This window comes from Pogona vitticeps, chromosome 14, assembly GCF_051106095.1.
Source record: "Pogona vitticeps strain Pit_001003342236 chromosome 14, PviZW2.1, whole genome shotgun sequence".
In the NCBI taxonomy this organism is placed as follows: Eukaryota; Metazoa; Chordata; class Lepidosauria; order Squamata; family Agamidae; genus Pogona; species Pogona vitticeps.
This window is the reverse complement of record NC_135796.1, coordinates 3,150,120-3,172,200: the sequence shown is the minus strand read 5'-3', so window position 1 is coordinate 3,172,200 and position 22,081 is coordinate 3,150,120. Positions and strand designations below refer to the sequence as shown.

Sequence of the window (22,081 nt, the reverse complement as noted above, 5' to 3'; positions counted from 1 at the left end):
CGTCCTCGCCGTTTTCGCATGGTGACACTCGAGTCCATTATGCCCCTACTGAAGAAAAACAATTGGTTCGTCCTCATAGACCTAAAGGACGCTTATTTCCATATTACCATTCATCCTCATCATCGCAAGTATCTGCGTTTCCTCTTTTGCGACACCATTTACCAGTTTCAGGCCCTACCCTTCGGACTTTCGACGGCCCCTCGCACATTTACAAAGGTGATGGCCCCAGTAGCGGCCTACCTACGCCTCCAAGGCGTTCACATATACCCCTACATCGACGATTGGCTCCTGGTAGCTCCCTCTTACAGTCGAGCATCACAGCACACAAGATTGGTTCTTCGCCTGCTGTCCAATCTAGGCCTCGAGATCAACATGGAGAAATCCCATCTCATACCATCCAGGAGGGTGCATTACATAGGCGCTTGCATCGACTCCATCGCCGCACGAGTATTCCTCCCCTCAGAGAGGATTCACAAGATCCAACGGGCAATAAAAAAGTTTCGGCCCGGGGCCAGGGTCACAGGCAGGCATGCCCAACACCTCCTGGGCCTCATGGCCTCCACAACCCCTGCCTTGTCTCATGCGCGACTCAAACTGAGATCCCTACAGTCGTGGTTCCTCGCCCTATTCAACCCCATGACGGACAGCCAGAACAAACGCCTTCGCGTCACCAGGGAGCTGGCGACTCAATTACAATGGTGGACATACCCATCGAATCTTCGGTTGGGCAGACCATTCAGACCACTGAGACTGACCATTCAAATCACTACCGACGCGAGCACATTCGGTTGGGGCGCGCACTGCGGGTCACACAGGATACATGCACTCTGGTCTCCCCGGGAGATGGCCCTTCACATCAATCACCTCGAGATGTTGGCTGTTATCAAGGCCCTTCGCGCGTTCTTCCCCATGGTGCGTGGTCGTGGTGTGCAAGTCATAACGGACAACACCACGACCATGTACTATCTGAACAAGCAGGGAGGCACGCACTCTCCCTCGCTTCTATACCTCACAGTAATTTTATGGGAATGGTGTCGTGTTCACCATATATTTCCAGTAGCCATACATGTTCCCACGGCGGACAACTCTCTGGCAGACCACCTGAGTCGTCTTCACCATCAAACGCACGAGTGGGAACTCCACCCCAGAGTCTTTCGGGACCTATGTCTCAGGTGGGGCACTCCGACAATGGACGTCTTCGCCACCCAACAGAACGCCAAGTGCACCAGCTATGCGTCCCGAGCAGGGATAGGCCACGGGTCCCTAGGAGACGCCTTCATGCTCCGCTGGCACCATCCTCTTCTCTACATGTTCCCCCCTCTTCCACTCATTCAGAGGGCGCTGGTCAAGCTGCGTCAATCCAGGGCCAATGCCATTTTCATAGCTCCCTTTTGGCCCCGCCAGACGTGGTTTCCCACACTTCTCAGCATGTCCTCAGAGATGTGGAGACTCCCACAACTTCCAGACCTCCTAACCCAAGATGCGGGCGCCATTTTTCACCCCGACGTGGACACTCTGAAGCTGACTGCGTGGAGGATCTCCCACAGGTCAGGGAGGTACTAGACAGAGCTAAGAAGCCATCCACTGCTTCCTTATACAAACGGAAATGGCGCAGCTTCCTTAAGTTTACTCAGGACAGGGGTCTTATCCCCTCCCCCGTTTCACTTTCCACGTTGTTGCTGTATTTACGATATTTGTTTGACCTCAACTTGGCTTTGTCCACTGTTAGAGTTTATCTAGCGGCTATCATCTCGTTTCAACCGAAGGAATCTCCTTCTTCCCGCCTTTTCTCCCATCCCACGGTCAAGGCCTTTCTGAAGGGACTAGCCCACATGAGACCTCCTACCAAACCTCCAGTACCTCAGTGGTCCCTCCAACTCGTTCTTCGCGCCCTTACACGGCCTCCGTTTGAACCCATGGCCACCTGTGACGTTCGGTTGCTAACTCTCAAGACACTCTTTCTTGTTGCTATCACCTCTGCTCGACGTGTCAGTGAACTTGCCGCTTTGCGGTCTGACCAGCCCTTTTTGCAATTCTTCAGGGATAAGGTCTTGCTGTATCCCGACCTCTCCTTTCTTCCGAAAGTGGTCTCTGAATTTCACCTCAACCAACCTCTTTCTCTGCCAACGTTGTTTCCGCAACCTTCGTCTGACGTGGAACGCATGCTCCATACCCTGGATGTTCGACGGGCCCTCGCCTTTTATGTCTCCAGGACTAGAGACATGAGGGTCTCTAACCGTCTGTTTGTTTGTTACTTCGGGCATAAGAAGGGTTCACCGGCAGCACGTTCTACCCTGTCACGATGGATTGTTAACACTATTGTCTTGGCCTATGAACTACAACACAAGTCCCCTCCTGACGGCTTACGCGCTCACTCTACTAGGGCTGTTGCGTCCTCTACAGCCTTCCTACGTGGTGTGGATACCCCGGATATCTGTAGAGCGGCCACGTGGTCAACTGTATCAACATTCATTACACACTATAGACTTGACCTCAGAGCCAAGAGGGACACAGTGTTTGGAAGGGCCGTGTTGACTTCGGTGTTGCAGTGACATCCCGCCATCCGGTGAGTAAGCTCGCCAGTCACCCGTTTGTGTGCATTCACAGAAGACCACGATGAAGAAAAGGAGGTTACTTACCTGTAACCATGGTTCTTCAAGTGGTCATTCTGTGAATTCACACAATCCCACCCAGCCTCCCCTCTAGCTGTCACTGTGAGTGCATACCACCTCTAGGCACACCTGTGGCGTATAAATGGAACTGAGGCTGGAGTGGGCTGGAGCATGCGCAATGGGGGCAGCGTTACGTCTGTTACTTTCTCTTTCAGAGCTCGAGAATATTCCGAGGACTCCGACGCAGGCGCCGGATTAACCCGTTTATGTGAATTCACAGAATGACCACTTGAAGAACCATGGTTACAGGTAAGTAACCTCCTTTTTCTTCCCACATGCCCTTGTTTGTTTGTTTGTTTGAAAGAGAACCTCCAGCGTTCGCTGTCTTGATGACCCACAAGGGCCTCGCAAGACCTTCCTCCTGTAAAACCGGCAGGGCTTTCTTTTCGCCTCCTGCCCCGTAGGATTCGGACAATCCGGATTTGAGGGACCGCGGCTACATCTACTGGCGCCTGCTCTCCACCGACCCCGTGGCCGCCAAGGAGGTGGTCCTGGCAGAGAAGCCGCTCATCTCGGAGGAGACGGACCTGATCGAGCCCACCCTGCTGGAGGAGCTGATCTGCTACATCGGCACCCTGGCCTCGGTCTATCACAAGCCCCCCAGCGCCTTCGTGGAGGGCAGCCGGGGCATCGTCCACAAGAGTCTTCCACCCCGGACAGGCTCGTGAGTAATCCACGGGTCTCCTCCGAACCATCGGTGGAGTTCAGGGAAAACCTTTGCTTAGGTGTGGGAGGCCAGGTGTCAACCTGTCCGGCCTGCAAAAGGTTGTCAAACGAGGGAGAGTCTGGGTTGCCTTTTGGGGAACCGAGTCAGCTTTTATGAAATCTTTTAATCGAGTGGTTCTCCCTCCTCCTTGGGTCACCCAGGCATTCTTGGACTGCAACTCCCAGAAGCCTTCATTCGCCACCAGCTGTGCTGGCTGGGGTTTCTGGGAATTGTAGTCCAAGAACACCCGGGGGAGACCCAGTTTGGGAAACCTCATTTTAATCAGTTAATATAGATAAAATATGGATGAGTTTGCACATAGATAAAATAGTGGCTCTGGAAGAAAGCTGCCTTTCTCTGTAGAGCAGGAATGAGCTGGCTTATGGGGTTAATTTCCTACCCCAGGACAGGCTGATATCCCAGAAGTGTCAGCTGGGATGAGGGAGCAAGAACAGAAATAGCAAGCCAGTTAGGTGTCCTGGTGTTTTTGAACCATAACTCATGGAGTCTATAAGGCCATTAAAGCCAATCCCTAGCTCAGTGCAGGAATCCAAATTAAAGTATACCTGACAGAGGGTTGTCTTGCTTTTTTTTGATTGCCTCTAGTGCTGGAAAGCTCACCACCTCCTGACCATTGCTCCCAGCTAGTTGGCACTTAGGGGAATTGTAGTCCAAAATATCTAGAGGACACCAAGCTGTACATCCTTGTTGATTTGGAATGCTCCTCCAAAAAGCACATGAAGTGGTGGATAGATTTATAGCACCGCCAGTGGGCAGGAGGCTTTGACAGCTTTCTGCCCCGAGCTTTTTACAGTCGTGAGAAACAGCCACAAGGAAACACCAGGGAGACAGTGGGGGGAGAGTGTATTATTTCAGTGCATGTTGATATTCTACTGAGGTTCTTAGATGACCTATGGGTGGGTGGGGTGTACAGCAAAAAAGGCTAGAAGCACGAGATCGTTTTCCCGTGCCTTTTGGCGCCCTGCTTAAATTGCAGTACTGCAGTCAAAACTCTGCTCGCGACACAGGTTCAACCCCAGGTAGCCAGATGTGTTGGTTCTTTACACCTAATTCTCGTTTTCTCTCATTCAGATGAACTAGGAGGCAGTTTAATGGATCCCTTTTCCATACACTCTGTTCTTTCCCCTTCTCTCTCTCTCATCAATCCCCCGCCCGCCCCGCCCCCAAACTCAGAAGCGAGAGTGCAGAGAGCCCCGATGCGGCTCCAGTGGGGGCGGCCCCCTCCGAGCAGCCGGCTGTCATCCCCACACAGGGCGACCTCTTGGGTGACCTCTTGAACCTCGACTTAGGACCTCCCGTGAGTGGCCCTCCTGTCGCCACGTCCTCGGTACAGATGGGAGCTGTCGATCTCCTGGGTGGCGGCTTAGACAGCCTGGTAAGTCCCAAAACGGGGAGTGTGTGTGTGACAGATTAGACTGCAACGCAAACCCTGCAGCAATCAAAGCCATTCAAAAATAATGATAAGTAAATACAGTTTAAAAGACACTTGGAAGAAATATATCCACCCTGTTCCCGGTCATAGCAACACTAGGCAATGGTTGCATGTTGGGTAGCCATGCAGGAGAAAAGCCGCTTCCATGCGGGTTGCAGCCGGCACCTTGAATTTAGTCAGGATAGCCATTGGACAACCCATGAAAGGGGTTGGTGGTGGAAGGGGGCTATGTGCCACTTGTTCCGCACGTTGTGCTTGGTTCCAGTTTCGACCAGTGAGGTTTGCAAACCACCCCCTCCACTGGCTGCTCATGCTGGGCAAGAAACCTCCTCACAGGTCGGCCGTCAAAGTGGGGGGGGGGGGAGTCTACAGCGTGCATCTGCAGAAAGACTTTTCGCCCTGAACAGATAAGCCTCTGTGTCCGCAGGATCAGTATCTCCTGATTCACCTCGCAAAGCGACGTTAATCCATGCAGCAAAAATTGCTGCTAAGCGATTTCGTCGCTATGCGCTTTTAAAAAGCCTATAGAAATGCATTAAAATCTGTTTAATGCGTTCCTGTGGGCTTAAAACTCACCTTAAAGCGAAGATCCTCCATACGGCGGCCATTTTCGCTGCCTCTTAAGTGAGGAATCCGTCCCTAAAACACAGTGGGCGGCCATTTTTTTAACCCGGCGGCCATTTTGGAACCGCCGATCAGCTGTTTAAAAATCATTGCTTTGTGATGATCGGTAAGCGAAACAGGGATCCGATCATCGCAAAGCGAAAAAAAAAACATTTAAAACATCGCAATGCGATCGCGAAATCTTCGTCGCTATGCGGTTTTGTCGCTAAATGGAGCGCCTGTTAAGCGAGGCACCACTGTACATATTTCTGAAGAGGAAGTTACGGAACTGGCCACTAAAGGGAACCAGAGAGCCTGCTATTTATAGAGGTTCAAGGGAGGTGTATTTCTATGATGTCATTACCATAACTAGCCACAAGAGGGAGCCAGAACCATGCTCGCCATGAAAATAGTGTTTGCTATAATCTGCGTTTTTCACCATCCATGGGGAGGGGGCTTGGAACTGGCCCCCCATAGATACGGTGTCCTACTCTTTATCTCTCAGAGTCTGGGGAAACCACTGTTTCTTCTTCGTGGCCTCTGTGAATGCACACTAATGGGTTAAATCTGCACTTGTGCAGAGGCCTCGGAATATTCTAGAGCTTAAAGTAACACTTTTGGCTCCGCCCCCCAGGACCTCATGGTCCGCCCGTCCTAACAGTTACCTCAGTTCCATTTTTTCCGCTGCTGCAGTTAGGTCTCCTGGCTAGAGCTCCGTGAAATTATTGGAAATTCTTGGAAAATATTTGGCTCCTGTTTGATTCTTCATTAAGGAAAGTACAAAGACTTTATTATTTAGGAGGGGAGGTGTCCATTTTGGCCCTTTGCGAGGGTTTTCCCTCTTTTCCCCTCCCTTCCCCCCCCCCCCCTTGGACTGTTCCCAGGCCTCCAAGGCTTCCTCATCTCCCAGGGTTACTTTTAAAAGCTGTATTGCCTTGGAGAGTCGCACAAAAATCTTTGTGTGTGCATCGAAGCGGCCTCTGCGTCTGCAGAACCCACCCCTTTACCTCATATATAAGCTAGGGAAAAGAGTAAAGCCTCTAAAACTAAGGCTAAACCCTTAGTTTTATAACCACCAACCCCTCATTCTTCGGCTATTCCTAGCCTACCACCACAGGCTTCCCCGTCCTTGCCTGTCCTCACTCCTCAGTCTCCTGTTGAGTTTCTTTCCTAGGGCTCTTCGCCTCCATCTTCACCGCCGTCGTCGGTCCCGCTTTCTCCTACTCCGGAATTATCCCTGCAACATCCTCTCCGAAAAACAAGAAGGTGAAAGCGAAGCATTTGGCGCCATCTTTAGAGATTCCCGGTCTCCGAGCCACTCGGGACCGAAGGTCTCACCCCACGGGGCTCGACATCTTCGCCCCAATAAAGCGAAGAAGCATGCGCCTAAAGAGGAGTTGCGAAAAGCAAGAAGGCGAAAACGAAGCATTTGGCGCCATCTTTTAGAGATTCCCGGTCTCCGAGCCACTCGGGACCGAAGGTCTCACCCCACGGGGCTCGACATCTTCGCCCCAATGAAGCTAAAGAGCATGCGCCTAAAGAGGACTTGCAACCGCTCAAGCTCTCTAAGAGCTATTTGAGACGTTGGAGTCAGCAAATGCAAAAGCTGTATTATCCGCGTCTGCTATACAGCCTTGCTGCGGAAACTTCATCCTCCTCGTCCTCATCGGAATCCTCCAATGAGAGTTTGACATCGTTGGTACCGTCCTTCCCTGATATCAGGAGGAAGAGGCACCGATCGGTACCGAGGGAACCTCCGTAATTGGAGATGCCCAAACATCGATGGACCTCCCAGGTCCCGATACTCCCGCGGGCTCCGGTACCGAAGAAAGAGATCATCTCCTGATACCAAAAGACATAAGAAGAGATGGTACCATGAAGCCTCCCTGGTACAGGAGGTTAAAACATGCTGGTACCATGCCTTGGTACCAAGCAGAAGGCTAAAACATGCTGGTACCAGGAGGTCAAAACATGCTGGTACCATGCCTTGGTACCAAGCGGAAAGTTAAAACAGGCTGATACCAGGAGGTTAAAATAGGCTGGTACCATACCTTGGTACCAAGCAGAAGGCTAAAACATGCTGGTACCAGGAGGTCAAAACATGCTGGTACCATGCCTTGGTACCAAGCAGAAGGCTAAAACATGCTGGTACCAGGGGATTAAAACATGCTGGTACCATGCCTTGGTACCAAGCGGAAGGTTAAAACTTGCTGGTACCAGGGGATTAAAACATGCTGGTACCATGCCTTGGTACCAAGCGGAAGGCTAAAACTTGCTGGTACCAGGAGGTTAAAACATGCTGGTACCATGCCTTGGTACCAAGCGGAAGGCTAAAACTTGCTGGTACCAGGGGATTAAAACATGCTGGTACCATGCCTTGGTACCAAGCGGAAGGCTAAAACTTGCTGGTACCAGGGGATTAAAACATGCTGGTACCATGCCTTGGTACCAAGCGGAAGGCTAAAACTTGCTGGTACCAGGAGGTTAAAACATGCTGGTACCATGCCTTGGTACCAAGCGGAAGGCTAAAACTTGCTGGTACCAGGAGGTTAAAACATGCTGGTACCATGCCACGGTATCAAGCGGAAGACTAAAACAATATATGCCCATAAGAAACGCCTGGTACTGAGGAAGTATTCTTAAGGAAGATACTGAATACTGATGATATGAGGAAGGATACTGAAAAAGAAACCAGAAGTCCTTTTTTACTTCTGATGCTCCACTTTCTTCTACTTCCCATGACTCTGACTCTGAATCTTCCGACTCCATGGCACCAGACCACTCCTAACCTGACCCTGCCAGACTCTGATATTTGTGATGGCTTTCCTCCATCCCTCATTTCCGAATTTCATTCATGTTCTAACATGATACAGAGAATCGATAAGGCTCTTGATTTAACAGTACATCAACTTCAAACAGAGTCTGATAAGGTTTATGCAGATATTGATAAGGAATCGGTGCCTTCCCTGTGCTTGTCCCTTATCCCATCTTTATTCTGCTTGCTTCAGTAGACCTGGGAAAAGCCCTTCTCTGTCCCTAAAATGTCCAGGCTTGTAGAAAATCTGTACAAGACCTATGGTACCAATACAGATTTTTAACTAGACATCCTCCTCCTTATGTGGATGTGGACGCCACACAAGCCAGATCACGCTCGAGATCTACTACCACACCGAGCAGCGAGGAGGTTAGAAAGCTCATCTACATGGCAGCTATGGGCGCCTACCATATCAACCTCTCTAACTGTGCACTACCCTCTCTTCAGGCAGCCCCAGCAGCATTTAATCTGAAAGGGCTTGCTCTCCATTAAGACGCCATGTCCCTCACTCAGCAAGAGAGTGTGATAGCGCACCACCTCCAAACAACTCATGACTGGGGTAACCTTGCAAAGACACGATTGGCTAAGGTCAGCCAACATTTCTGATTATGTCAGATTTGGAATAGGGGACTTGCTCTTTGATGGCTCTAGGTTATTCGATCCCTAGATGGCCTTCAAAGAATGAGGAAAACAGCATGGTCATACAACGTTCAGCCTTATAGATCTCAAAAATTCCCATTGATGCATCAGTACTCTTATAGTGTATACAGACCTTATACTTCTCAACGAAGATATCTCCCTCAACAGTTGGCTCAGTACCACAATCCAATCAACGCGACCATCCCCAGCATTCCTATAGGAAGTTGACAAAAAAATCCAACAGACACTGTGACTCCCTCCCGCTTACCACCGCTCGATTCTGCGTCACATGTTCAGTATGCTTGCTCCCTTCTTTCGGCATGGACCCACATCACCTTGGATGCCTGGGCTCTTTCCATTGTCACCTATGGGTACACCATAGAGTTTTGGGATACACCGGCTCAGCGGGTGATTTACACTCACTCTTCTACCACTCTATGAGACAAGGTAAAGATCCTTTTTGAAAAATCAGACATATCTCCTGCCACTCCAGGTGGGGGCAGATCACTACACCCCATTTTAGACCTAAAGGACCTGATTTTTCTTCATCAGCCAGCGCCATTTTTGCATGGTGACCTTGGAACATATCCTTCCACTAATTCGACAAGGAGATTGGTTTACTTTGATAGACTTGAGTGACGCCTGCTCCCACATATCCATCAGAAGTGATCATTGCGAATACCTCCATTCTCTCTAGGAAGGCCCATTTTAGAGTTCAGCGCCTTGCCATTCAGCTCTCGATGGCGCCTCGAGTATTCACATAGGGGCCATATTGGAATCTTGGCCGGCAAGAGCTTTTCCTTTCCCAGAATGGCATGGTCTAAATTTGTTCCCTGATATGTCACTCCCCTCCGTTGTCTTGGATCACAGCCCATCAGGCCCAAAATCTTCGGGGACTCATGATTTCCACCACATCTGTCATAAAGCCCGCGAGGCTCAAGAGGCAGTCCCTACAGGCCTGGCATCTGCCCTGTTTAACCCCATGAAAAATACGCCCTACATATGCCTCCAGATTACTCATGAGCTTGCACACCAACCCTGCTGGTAATCAGCTCAGAAGACTTGGCCCTGGAAAGACTGTTTGCTCCACTCCTACCTACTTCGAGAATCACGACAGACTCCAGTCTGGTCGGATGGGGACCCCACTGTACCAGTCTTCATATCTACGACACCTGGTCAGTGAAGTAAAACTTACTCTTTTTAAAAAAATCTGGAATTGCTGGCCATCTTCAAAGCATTTCAGGCGCTCCTAACTCTCAACCTAGGCATGGCTGTCCAAGTTACTACGGATAATGCGACAGCAATGTACTACATCAACAAACAGGGAGGCACCCATTCTCTTCCTCTACTGTACCTGACTGTTCAGTTTTGGGAGTAGTGTCTAGAATTCCACATCTTTCTGTCTGCTGTGCACATCTCCGCCCAGGACTTCACATGGGAAGACCATCTGAGCAGGCAAACATACCAAATACACAAGTGATCTCTGGACCATTGCACATTCATCAGAATCTGCAAGAGATTTTTTTTTTTGTTCCTCCCTGCCATAGATGCCCTTGCAATTGAGGTGTACAGCTAGTGTGCCATCTATCTTTCACAGCCTGGACTAGGGGTAAACTCCCATGGTGCCCTGGAAGGGCTGCTTCATGTACATGTTCCCTCCAATACCTCTCCTACTGTGCATAATAGTGAAGATATGACATGACAATGCCACCGTGATCCTCATAGCTCCATACTGACCCATACGGCTGTGGTTCACAACACTGCTGACAATGTCGTCAGGCTCCCTGAGACCCCCGTCTATTCCTCATCTTCTGACCCAGAATCAAGGGAAAACGTACCGTCCAGGTCTACAAGCTCTTCACCTCATGGCATGGAGAATTCCTCCTCAATAAACTCCATATTATCACACTCCAGGAAGCCCTCTATGAATCAATTCTATTTCTGCAATTGGCTGGCATTTACCAAAATTACTACTCGCTACCCTAAATGAAGAGGTTTTCCCGTGGTACGGCAAACCTTTACCCTCCACGGGGCCAGTCTATACCACAGTGGACTCTTCACACTGTCCTGAGTGCCTCTCACATTCATCGTTTGAGCCACTGACCACAATTGCTGGACATTTGTTGACTTTCAAGGTTATTTCTTAGTTGCAGTTACTTCCAGTAGCACTTCAGGTGGATCCTCCCTTCCTACTTTGCCACCTGGACAAAGTTATACTGTTCCCAGATGTCTCCTTCATACCTAAAGTTTCTACTGAGTTTCATATCAGTCTGCCCACTTTCTTTCCTAACTCCCTACAGATGTAGAGAGGTCTCTTCACCTGCTAGATGTTCGCAGAGCATTATCGTTCTATGTTTGCAGAACTGTTTTTCCCCCCGCAAGTCTAATCGCCTGCGCCCGGTGAACGCTCACTTTACCGGAACTTTGGCTACTTCTACAGCTTTTCCTCAAGGATGTCCCGCTGTCAGACACCTGCACAGCTGACATTTGGCCCACTCCGTCAGCCTTCATCTTTCACTATTGCCTGAATCTGCGGGCCAAGGAGGATGTCATTTTTGGACGCGCGGTCCTGTCTGCTGTTTTGCCGTGACGTCCCTCCTCCTATCAGAGGCAAGCTTGCTAATCACCCATTAGTGTGCATTCACAGAGGCCACGAAGAAGAAAGAAAGGTTACTTACCTGTAACTCTGGTTCTTCGAGTGGTCCTCTGTGAATTCACACGTCCCGCCCGTCCTCCCCTCTTTCCGTCACGGCTGTCTCACCTTAGAGCATCAGCGGAATTTGGGGAACTGAGGTAACTGTTAGGACGGGCGGACCATGAGGTCCTGGGGGGCGGAGCCAAAAGTGTTACTTTAAGCTCTAGAATATTCCGAGGCCTCTGCACAAGTGCAGATTTAACCCATTAGTGTGAATTCACAGAGGACCACTCGAAGAACCAGAGTTACAGGTAAGTAACCTTTCTTTTTAGGGAAGGGGGTTCAGGTGTCATGTTTATGTGTACCGTCTGGAAAACGTTTTGTCTCATGGTTCCAGAGCTCCAGTTCTAGTTCAGATCAAGAAAGCTCTCAATTCCGGCTTGGTGGTCAAAAAAAAATGAAGGTCTTGACTCCTAAACCCCGAGGTTCTCACTTAAGCCGCCCTTCCTTCCTGGTTTCTGAAACATCCCCAGATGTTGTCTTGATCGCTCTCCAACCTCTCTTGCATCTGTAATTTTCAAGTGGCTTATTGTGCCTCACGGCTTTGAATGTCTTTTTCACGCTGCTTTTCTCTACCGTTTCTTAGAGTACTCTTTGTTTGAGCCTTTTCCGTATTTTTATACTTCCTGCTCTTGGCTTTAAATACTGTCTTTTAATTGAGGTAAGCCACCTTGGGGCCTTTTTAAGGAGAAAGTTGGGGTAAAAAAAAACACTTTAAATAATAAATATCGACAAGGAACTTGAGGCTTCATGAAAGCTTAACTTCTCCAGGAGAGAATATTAAAAAATAATATTTTTGTGCTCTTTGCTTCCTCCTGGACTCCTGAGGATGTCCAGCGTTCAGGAGAGCTGCGATGAATTGGGTACTTTTAATACCCCCCAGAATAGGGACGTGGTGGCGCTGTGGGCTAAACCGCAGAAGCCTGTGCTGCAGGGTCAGAAGACCAGTAGTCGTAAGATCGAATCCACGCGACAGAATGAGCGCCCATCGCTTGTCCCAGCTCCCGCCAACCTAGCGGTTCGAAAGCATACAAATGCAAGTAGATAAATAGGGACCACCTCGGTGGGAAGGTAACAGCGTTCCGTGTCTAAGTCGCACTGGCCATGTGACCACAGAAGATTGTCTTCAGACAAAAACGCTGGCTCTATGGCTTGGAAACGGGGATGAGCACCGCCCCCTAGAGTCGGACACGACTGGACAAAAATTGTCAAGGGGAACCTTTACCTTTACCTAATACCCCCCCAGACAGCAAATCAGAGGCAATCACAACTACTGTGTGCTGTTGCTATTGGTTATTTCGTGGGTCTGTCTGTCTGTCTGTCTTAGGCTGCCTTTGTATGCTAAGACTATGAATATGTATGAATATAATTGAAGGTGGGTTTTTTTTGTTAAAACAGATAGAAACACAACAAGCTTTGTTTTCCTCTCCAGTGCACCTGCAGTCCGTTAGTTATTTGTGGACAGTGGGTTAGTAATTATGTATGTGTTGGCTTTCCTGAAAGCTGGCCATCTCTGGATTGGAGAGGCCAGCTGGAACTGACCCAACCTAAACTGCCGAGCTTTCTTTCTCCTGGTAAACAATTGTCGCATTTGTCGTGTGGCGTCTAGCAACCGTGTATGTTTTGAGTCTGACTAACCTCTTTTCCATTCCTTCTTTTCTGTTTGTCTCCCCTTCTTTCTTTCTTTTTTTCAAACCCTTTCCTGGCTTCTCTCTCTCTCTCTCTCTCTCTCTCTCTCTCTCTCTCTCTCTCTCTCTCTCTCTCTCTGCATGCGGCTGGCTCTTCTCTCCACCTTCTTGCCCGCTTCTGCTCGGAGATGGGGGACGAATCCGAAGGGGTAGGGTTCAGCCCTCTTTCTAGTTTTCAAGATTGTGCCTACTTGTCATCAAGTCACACCCCTTTCCCTTGCCCTCTTTGCCCTGTCTAATCCTGGCAGATGCCAAAGGATGCCAGTTGCCTTCCTTCCCAGCAGTAAAAAAGCCAATTCAGAGAGAGAGCTTTCCCCCCTCCCTCCTAATACTCTTTCTGACGATCATTCAGTGAAACTTATTCAAAACAGGTCAGCAAAGACCAATCACATAATTTCACTTTATGGAACTTGCTTCCAGGAGAGATAGCTGTGTTCACCCTTTTAGATGGGGCAAATTCAGGTAGGAAAAGAGCTGTTGGGGGAACAAAAGAGCTATTACTTGCATTTCCTGCATAAAGTTTGTCCTCATTAGTTGTGAATTTCTCCTTTTTTCCCACTGCCCTTAACAGAATTCACCAGGAATTCCTCTAACTAGAATTTTAGTAGCTTCAGACAAAAAAATCCAAAGATCTGAGAGGAAATTCGAGATACCATCTGTTGTTTGCCATAGTGCTGTCTGTAGCAATGTCCATTAAACATGCAGAGAGACATGGAGCTTTCTAAGCTCCATGGCAACTGCAAAGCATTAAGGGATGGTAGTCTCTCTGGTCATTGGGCTCTGTAAAGGGTATTAAAAACAAACTACAGACCCCTTGTAGTTGCCATGGAGCTTAGAAAACTGCCTGTTCTCTTCTCCTGGGTTAATGGCCGTTGCTGCAAAAAGAGCCGTGGCAAAGAACAGGATGTGTACCCTGAAACTCCTCTGAGAATGTAGACTTCTTTTTTTTTGTCTTAAAGATACCAGAACGCTAGCAGGGGAATTCCTGAGGATTTCTGCTAGTTGAAAGGGGGTAAAAGCAAAAATAAAACAGGAAGGTCCCCTCCCTGCCTGGTATTCATAGCCGTCTTCTGAAAGTGTACCCACCTTAGAAGGTAACAGGAAGGCTTCCAAAGGTGGCTTCCTTCTGTCACAGGTTATGACTGTGGTCTGTTTGGCTCTTGAGAAAGAGAGGGAGCGAGGGGTGGACTGTAGGTGAACTGGCTTCTTTGGTCTGCCCCGGTCTGCATCAGGGGGACGGACTCTGAAATGGGGAAGGAGGTGCTCTGCCCGTCTCCATCCTTGAGCCGCCCATCCTCTCTGCCGTGTTCCTTGGCCTAGCCATGGCCCAGGGTAGCTACGCCGGCCGACGCGGCCGAGTCTGTTACAGACTCTTGATGTTGCTCTGAAGCCAGGCTCCCCTCGTGTTGCACTAAATCCCGACCCCCCTATTAAGGTCCTCCTTGCAAGCCCCTGGATGAAGGCTCTGTGCCGCCCTGCAAGAGAAGCACAAGCCTGTTGACGGGTCTTCCCCGATTACATAAATGTACACATAAAGGTGAATGGGGGGGGCTCCAGGGACCTGGCTTGCACCCCCCCCATACAAAGGCGGGCAGCCTCCAGGTTCGACACCCGGCCTTCTCGCACATAGGGTTGCATCCTTTCCAATTTTTTTCCCCAAAACCAGAACTTCTGGTTGTTTCTGGGTTGAGTAAAGGTTATTTTGAGCCTAAAACAGGTATAGGTGCCCTTAAAATAGCTTTTAAATGGACAACCCCAGCCTCTGGGAGTTTCTCAAGGCCAGTTTTAGGCTGTTTCCCCCCCCCCCCCCAAGGTGCCATCTTGGGACTCCTCTGCGTATGGCTTATGGCACTGTTTCCCAGCCAAGACTCCAACTCCCTATCAACCCTGGGCCAGCAGAGCTAGTGGTGAAAAGGCTTCTGGGTTTTTTTAGTCCCATGGTGGGAACCCGCCAGCCAATGGGAAGCACCGTTCCTTCCATTGCCATTGATTAGGCGGATAGGGCGCCCTGTTCCGTGTCTCTCCGCTCTGCAAACCCCCAGCCCGTCCCCTCCCTTAGACCCTCTTCCTTTGATGGCTGGGATCCTTGCTGACCGCCTGGTGTCCTCCTCGTCTCTCCTGCAGATGGGAGGCCCCAGCTTCACGGCGCCCAGTGCCGTCATGCCCTCCAACTTGGGGGCGCCCCTCGGAGGAGGAGGAGGCTTGGGAGACCTTTTCGACCTCGCGGGCGGTGTGGGCAGTTTGTCCGGATCCTACGTGGCTCCTAAAACGGTGAGTAACTCCAAGGGAAGGCTCTCTGATCTCTCCCAGTGACTACAAGTCTGAGAACCGCTATTTCCTAGATAGCAAGACCAGCTTCTCTTTATCTGCTCCACGTGGACACCTCCGTGGCGGGTGGCACCTTTTTCCTGGCCAAGATCTCCTCACTGGCCTTGCCTTCTCGTCCTTTTTTTTCCAGAGGAAGCCTGATTTGAATTAATTTTTAATTTAGTTGGGCTAAAGCTTTCGTTAAAAGCTTGAGATATACAGAATGACACACCAATCCTTGAGTGCTTGTGGGAATCCCAACTCCAGATGTGGCCCATCTAGGAAGAACAGTTTTTATTTCAGTGTGGTTTTTCACAGGTCATCGTCTGCTTCTTTTAGACACAAGAGTTACCTTATCAGGGGATCTGGGGAAGGGAAGGACTCTCTCCCCACCCACACCGTATGCTTTGAGATTTTGAAGCACCTGGAATCCCTAGAAATCACGGATTATAATTATGAATCCAGGAGCACAATTGAATTCAGTGTGCCACTGACTCAGGGAGCCGAACGCCCAACAATACAGCTGTCGTCCTTCTTCTGTTCTCTCTGGGTCCCACGGTGGGCTTGCAAGATCTTCAGGGCAGGGGCCCCCTGTAAAACCTCATCATCTTCACCGCCGCCACCTCCTTGTGCCGTTTTAGGTCTGGCTCCCCGCCGTGAAGGCCAAAGGCCTGGAGATTTCGGGAACGTTCAGCCGGCAGGTGGGCTCCCTGTCCATGGACCTCACGCTCTCTAACAAGGCCCTGCAGGTCATGTCCGACTTTGCGATCCAGTTCAACCGGAACAGGTAAATCTGTTGGAGCTGTTGCTCCCGTTTTGCATCTCCTTTTCTCAAGCCTCTTTTCTTAGCCTCTCGTGATGATCCCGATTCTGTGCTGAGTGGCTTCCTTGATGAGCTTACAGTGAGCCCTCTAAGAAGTTGACTGAAGAGGCTGGCAGGTTGGAGAAGAAGCGAGGCTTCCACCTGTAGCCTGTTTGTGCTCAATTAACTGGAGGTTGCGTCAAAATGTGTGTGTGTGTCAGTCATTTAATAGTAGATCAGTGCTTGTGTGCAGACAGTCCCTGCTTCAACCCCTGACATCTTCGGGTAAGACGAGGAAAGAATCAGGTCGAAACCATGGAGGGACTAAAAGAATGCTTCAATACAAGGCGTTTTTCTCTGTATGGCTTTGTTTCATATATTCCTATGATGTTGGGGCTCAGTTTTGAATCAATTCAGTTGTCAATTCCTAGCTAGTCATTAAGGTCAGGTAGACTGTTGTAAAAAAAAAATTCATTTGGTTTGTGTCGGTATTCACCTTGCTCAGCATCTTTTCTCCTTGGCATAACGTCGCTTCTGACTTCTCGATTAGACGCACGGGGGGGGGGATCCCTGATGGTGTCTTAGAAGTCGAAAATGCAAAAATTAAATGCAGTAGGGGCCCTTAAAAATATTGCTGGAAAAACATGCCGGGAAGAAAGCAAGGTTCCATTTTATGTGAAATACTGATTGAAGTTTTCTCAACTGTTTCAACCATTACTTGGCCTTTTTCTGTCTCCTTAGAGAAAAACGTCGATATCCCAGCATTTTCTTTCCCTTTTGTGGAAAGAAGAAAATTTCACTGACCAGGTGTCGGTGAAATTGAGGTTTTTCTGTGTTTATTTGATACAGTACGGTTGCAATACAGATCTGTGACTATGAGCTGCTGCTTAACCACCCTTTAGAATATAACAATGCCCTTTGAGGTTTTTGTGTAGCTCCTGTGATGAAAAGCTATCCTCTTTGAGCTCATCTGTTTAAAGCAACACCATCCCCGCTTTCCCAGGGTCAGAGATACGTAAGGTCGTATCTGAGCTCAGTTGCCCACATCTTTTACCCAGAGGAAGAGCCATCTCTTTTTTCCCCCCATAAGCGGTCCCAGTTCTTGCCACTGGCCCATTGCTGCTGGTCCCCCCACCCTCACTAGATGTTTCCTCTTCAGCTTTGGCTTGGCTCCTGCTGCGCCCCTGCAGGTCCATGCTCCTCTTGCGCCGAACCAGAGCGTGGAGCTCTCCCTTCCCCTGAACACGGTGGGCTCGGTCATGAAGATGGACCCCCTCAATAACCTCCAGGTGAGCCTGGGTGGGGTCAGGGCATCGGGTTAGCAGCTGGCGGTGGTGGTGGTCCTGGGCTCGAGGGAAGCCCCGCCTTGTGTCGTAGAGAGCTAGGCCACCCGGTAGGTGTCCCTTCATTGCTCCAGAGGCTTTGCACAGAGAGCGCAGGGGCTTGGAGGGAGAAGAGAAAACACAGTGGAGGATGGAGAGACAGAGAAAACAAGACTGTGGGTGGGCGTGAGAAGGAAGGAGAGAAGTGGGTGGAGTAGAAAAACCATTACAGACAGGCGAGAGGAGAATGTGGTGCGGCGGTTAAATTGCAGTGCTGCAGTGAGGATTCTGCTCACCCGCCTAAATTCAATCCCAGGCTCAGGTAGCCAGTTCGAGATTGGCTCAGTCTTCCACCCCACCCCTTTTCAGTCTCGGCCTCTCCAGACGGAGCCAGAAGAAAGTTGATCATAAATCCTGGAGAGGGTGTGATGCTGCCAGTCCGTGCCTGCAATGCTGGGTTTGGTATAGAGGTTGCACAGGTTTGTGGTTTTGGACCCCGGCTTCCAGAATTCTGCAAGCAGTTACGGCGCCTGGGGAATTCTGGTCGTTGTCATCCAAGAAAGGAAATCTGCACAACCCTCTCGGTAGATGGGCCGAGGGAGTTGGCTGGGCAAGAAGGGCATTGACAGATTCTTATGTGATCTGGTGGGCTGTGGCTCAGAGCTTCGGCTGGGCCCCCGGGAGGTCTAAATTTCAGGACATGACTTCCCCGATGACAGTTGTGGGTTAATGGAGGAACCCCAAGAGAGCAGCTGCCAGTCAGAGCAGGACGATTTTAGGCTACAGATGCCTGCGTTCTTTTGCTTGTTGCAAGATTGTGGGACATGGCTTGTGTTCTCAGTCCTTTTTTAAAAAAACGAGAACCTTCTGTGGAGGCAACACCATTTCTTGGTGCAGCGCTGATGATGGGGGTGCATCCTTTGCCATATGTGAAGGCAGGAAGTTAAGGCTCCCCAGACACACACACGTTTAAAAATATTTGCATGTTAGAATTTCAAATTTGAATTGGTATGCTTTTACTTAGTTGTGTGCTTTAAATATTTTTGTACGCTGCCTTCAGTCCTCAGTAGAGGAGAAAGACGGGACAGAAATGCAGTCCTTCAGCCCTTCATCGTCCTAATGGCAGGGCCAGCCCTACAAGAACGTCTCGTTGCCCTCTTTCCATTTAAATTATTTTTCCTTTGCTGAGCACAAGAAGGGGCCGAAAATCTAGCAAAGGGGAGTGATCACGTCCCGCCGCTTGGAAACGTTGTCCAGGACTCTGTACAGCTTATGTTTCAACTGTTTTTTTTTAAAAAAGGATACCTGCAAGCATATTCATAAAATCTGCATCCTATTCTAAAGCAACACCATCTCATCCATCTCTGGAATTTCACGTTTTTAAATAGACTGGCTCGTCACCCTCTTGTCTTTCCCTTTTCTTTGGACCGCAGGTGGCCGTGAAAAACAACATTGACGTGTTCTACTTCAGCACCCTTTACCCGCTCCACATTCTTTTTGTAGAAGATGGGAAAATGGGTGAGTGGCTGAGGGTCTGGGCCACGGGAGGCCGAGTTGGGGAGGGTGCCCTCCGAAATGTGGGCGGGAGGCGGACGGGACTGACTCCTTGGTTGGGTCCTTGGCGCAACGTGGAAAAGGGTCTTTTTTTCTTTTTTCTCTCCAAATCCTCCTGAGTCTGAAAAAGGAGGAGGTGGAGAAGCTTCTCTTGAGCTCTGGAGCCTTCTTTTTTTTCCAGCAGCCTTTTGCCCTGAGCTGCTTTGTTTGGTAAATCAGGCAGATGGACCGAGATCTAGGACAGGATAGAGAAGAACAGTCTTTGAGTTTTTTGCCAAACAGATTCCTTAGCATGGGCTGCCGTGGGCTGGCTCCCACTCGTGTTGTGCAAGGAAAACGGAGAACTGCTGTGGAAGAAAAGGAAACCATCATGTTGAAGGCATCTCGTGCTGTTTAGAGACAAGGGCGTATGGCCTGTTTTTGTCTGTCATTCCATAATGGTTGAAGGATTCGTCCACATCAACCATGATTAGTGGCCTATATGGCTGTTTTCTGCATTTCATCCTCACAACAGCCTTGTGATGTAGAGCAGGCAGAGAGAGAGAGAGAGTATGTGAAGCCAGCCCACAGCCCCCTGATTATTTTTGTGAATTGGGGGATTTGAACGCAGGTACCCAAGTTCCAGTCCTGTCCGCTAACCACTCTGCTACCATGACCGTCATGATCTCCGGCATCTCCAAGTAACAGGGAACAGATCTTCCTTTCCTCTCTTGACCGTACTGGGCTAGATGTGCAAACACTTTGGAGAGGAATGTCGTTGGCCTCGTTGGGTAGCAGCAGAACCTTCCTTCCGTCTCCTTTGAATGACCTCCCGCCTCCTTCTCTTTCTCCTTCCAGAACGACAGATGTTCCTGGCCACGTGGAAGGACATTCCCAACGAGAACGAAGCCCAGTTCCAGGTGAAGGACTGCCCTCTTAGTGCAGGTGAGGAAGGCGCCTGTCTAGTTCAGCATTACCAACACACAGATGGTCTTGAACCTGCGGATGCCACCAGAGGGCTTGTGCACCCGCCTGCTCCACGCGTGCATGTGTCCGTTACACGTACGTGTGGTTCCATTTCAAGGAGGCAGGCCTCTGGTTCAGCTTCACGACCCGGAAGGACAATTTGGAAACTGGAAGTTCATTTCTGCTCCTAGGGTGCTGGGTTTTTTCCTCCCCAAATGGTTTTGAACAGTAAGTGTTAAGATACGTTAGGGGGCATCCTTTGTTTTGGAAGAGAAATGGATTTCTGTGGTTCCCTGCTTTCCCTTTTTTGAAGGGGAAAAAAGCCTTCCAAAATGGTGTCTGTGTCTGAAAGAGAGAGAGAGAGAGAGAAATGAGCTTTTTCTCCTAAACAGAAACCGTTTTCTCCTAAAGTGACCACAAAAATGCCCTAGGAAGGCTTCTTTGTCATACTTCGGCAAAGGTTTGGCCTCTTGAGGTTCTTTTTCAAATCTAGATTTCAGTTAACCTGTGCTCCAGCACAAATTCTGGACTGTAGTTTCTGTGGGGGGGGGGGAACCCCACTGGCGCAGAACATTTCCGCCTGCTGCTATCTGGCTCCTCCAATTTAAATGTAGTTTCCTGCAGGGAATAGTCAAGCAGCAATTGACTTTTTGCACACCTTAACTCCCATTCCAGATCTGTGTGACGTTTGAGGGGCATTGATTTGGGAGGTAGAAGAGCACCACATGGGGTTTTAACCGGACAGCGGCCTTTTGTATCTTCGGAATGAAATGTCCATCAAGATCTCTCTCTCTCTCTCTCTCTCTCTCTCGCTCACTCGCTTTTTGTGGACCAGCCAGCAAAGTTCCAAGTAAACAGAAATCGAAGTACTGTTTTCCTTGGTTGAAGACTTGCTGTTTGAAGGAGGTAGTGGTGGGGAGTTAATAGAGAAAGAAGCTTCGGGCAACAAATGACATGAAGGAGAGACACTGTGTGCATGTGTTGTCAAGGTTTCCTGGAAAGTCATAAGGACTAGAAGCGTTATTTTATTACAGGCAACTTTTCAAGCAAGCTGGGGTTGTCTCAAAATGAAATCTGCAATAGACATGCTGAATCTTACAGTCTTCCCTGTCTAGAGAACTCTTGTTTGTCTTTTTGGAGATAAATTTCTTTATTTTAAGCAGTCCTCTGTAACCTTCTTTATAGAATCCGTCGGTTGCACTGTAGTGAGCAAAATGCGGTCCTGTGTAAATTCAGCTCATTGTTATTGTCATTTTGTGTACTTCGTGCTCTAAGGCAAATCCTGTGGGCTGTATTCATTCTGCCTCTCTGCATAACTATGCATAATTTTACTCTGTTTTGGCTACTCCTGGAGCCAGGTTAAAGAGTATGGCTGAGACTGTGGCCTTTCCTATCCCGCAGAGCTTTGAACTACAAGCATGAGAACTAGAAACTTGTTTTTCTTTAAATTGGAAGCTGTGTCTCTTTACATCGTGTTGGGTGTTTTTGCAACCGAAGCACGCTCCTTCTTGAGGAAGTAGCATCTCTGTAGAGTTCTTCTAAACTGCCCTATTAAACTATGGGTCGGAGTGTTGATGGCTTTTTTCTCCACGTTTCCGTAGACGCTGTTAGCAGCAAGCTCCAAGGCAGCAATATTTTCACCATTGCAAAGAGAAACGTGGAAGGCCAAGACATGCTCTACCAGTCGCTCAAGCTGACCAACGGCATCTGGGTCTTGGCCGAGCTACGAATCCAGCCAGGAAATCCAAACTTCACGGTACGAGCCTGCATGCCTCCGTGTGTCCTTTCTGTACTCTTAGAGACTGTTTATTTAATATTGACCATTAAATGTATTTATATTTAATGTCCCTTTATTTCTTGGCTTTTTATGCCCCTTTCCT

At 49.3% G+C, this 22,081-nt stretch overlaps 1 protein-coding gene and 1 non-coding gene across 3 annotated transcripts in view; both read left to right on the top strand.

The window, feature by feature from the left end:
* Positions 1-22,081, top strand: part of AP1B1 (adaptor related protein complex 1 subunit beta 1) — a 60,478-nt gene that overhangs the window by 37,634 nt on the left and 763 nt on the right. Inside the window, exons 13-21 of one of the 2 annotated variants that reach the window (XM_078381594.1) lie at positions 3,077-3,336; positions 4,573-4,774; positions 13,400-13,420; positions 15,396-15,542; positions 16,220-16,365; positions 17,540-17,669; positions 19,136-19,220; positions 20,094-20,180; positions 21,803-21,957. In XM_078381594.1, coding sequence (XP_078237720.1) covers positions 3,077-3,336; positions 4,573-4,774; positions 13,400-13,420; positions 15,396-15,542; positions 16,220-16,365; positions 17,540-17,669; positions 19,136-19,220; positions 20,094-20,180; positions 21,803-21,957 — 1,233 coding nt within the window. The remainder of the gene's footprint in view (positions 1-3,076; positions 3,337-4,572; positions 4,775-13,399; positions 13,421-15,395; positions 15,543-16,219; positions 16,366-17,539; positions 17,670-19,135; positions 19,221-20,093; positions 20,181-21,802; positions 21,958-22,081) is intronic. The other variant, XM_078381595.1, reaches the window with a different exon arrangement.
* Positions 16,417-16,520, top strand: LOC140702756 (small nucleolar RNA SNORD125). Its single transcript, XR_012082007.1, has one exon. It is a non-coding gene; the product is annotated as a small nucleolar RNA SNORD125 (small nucleolar RNA).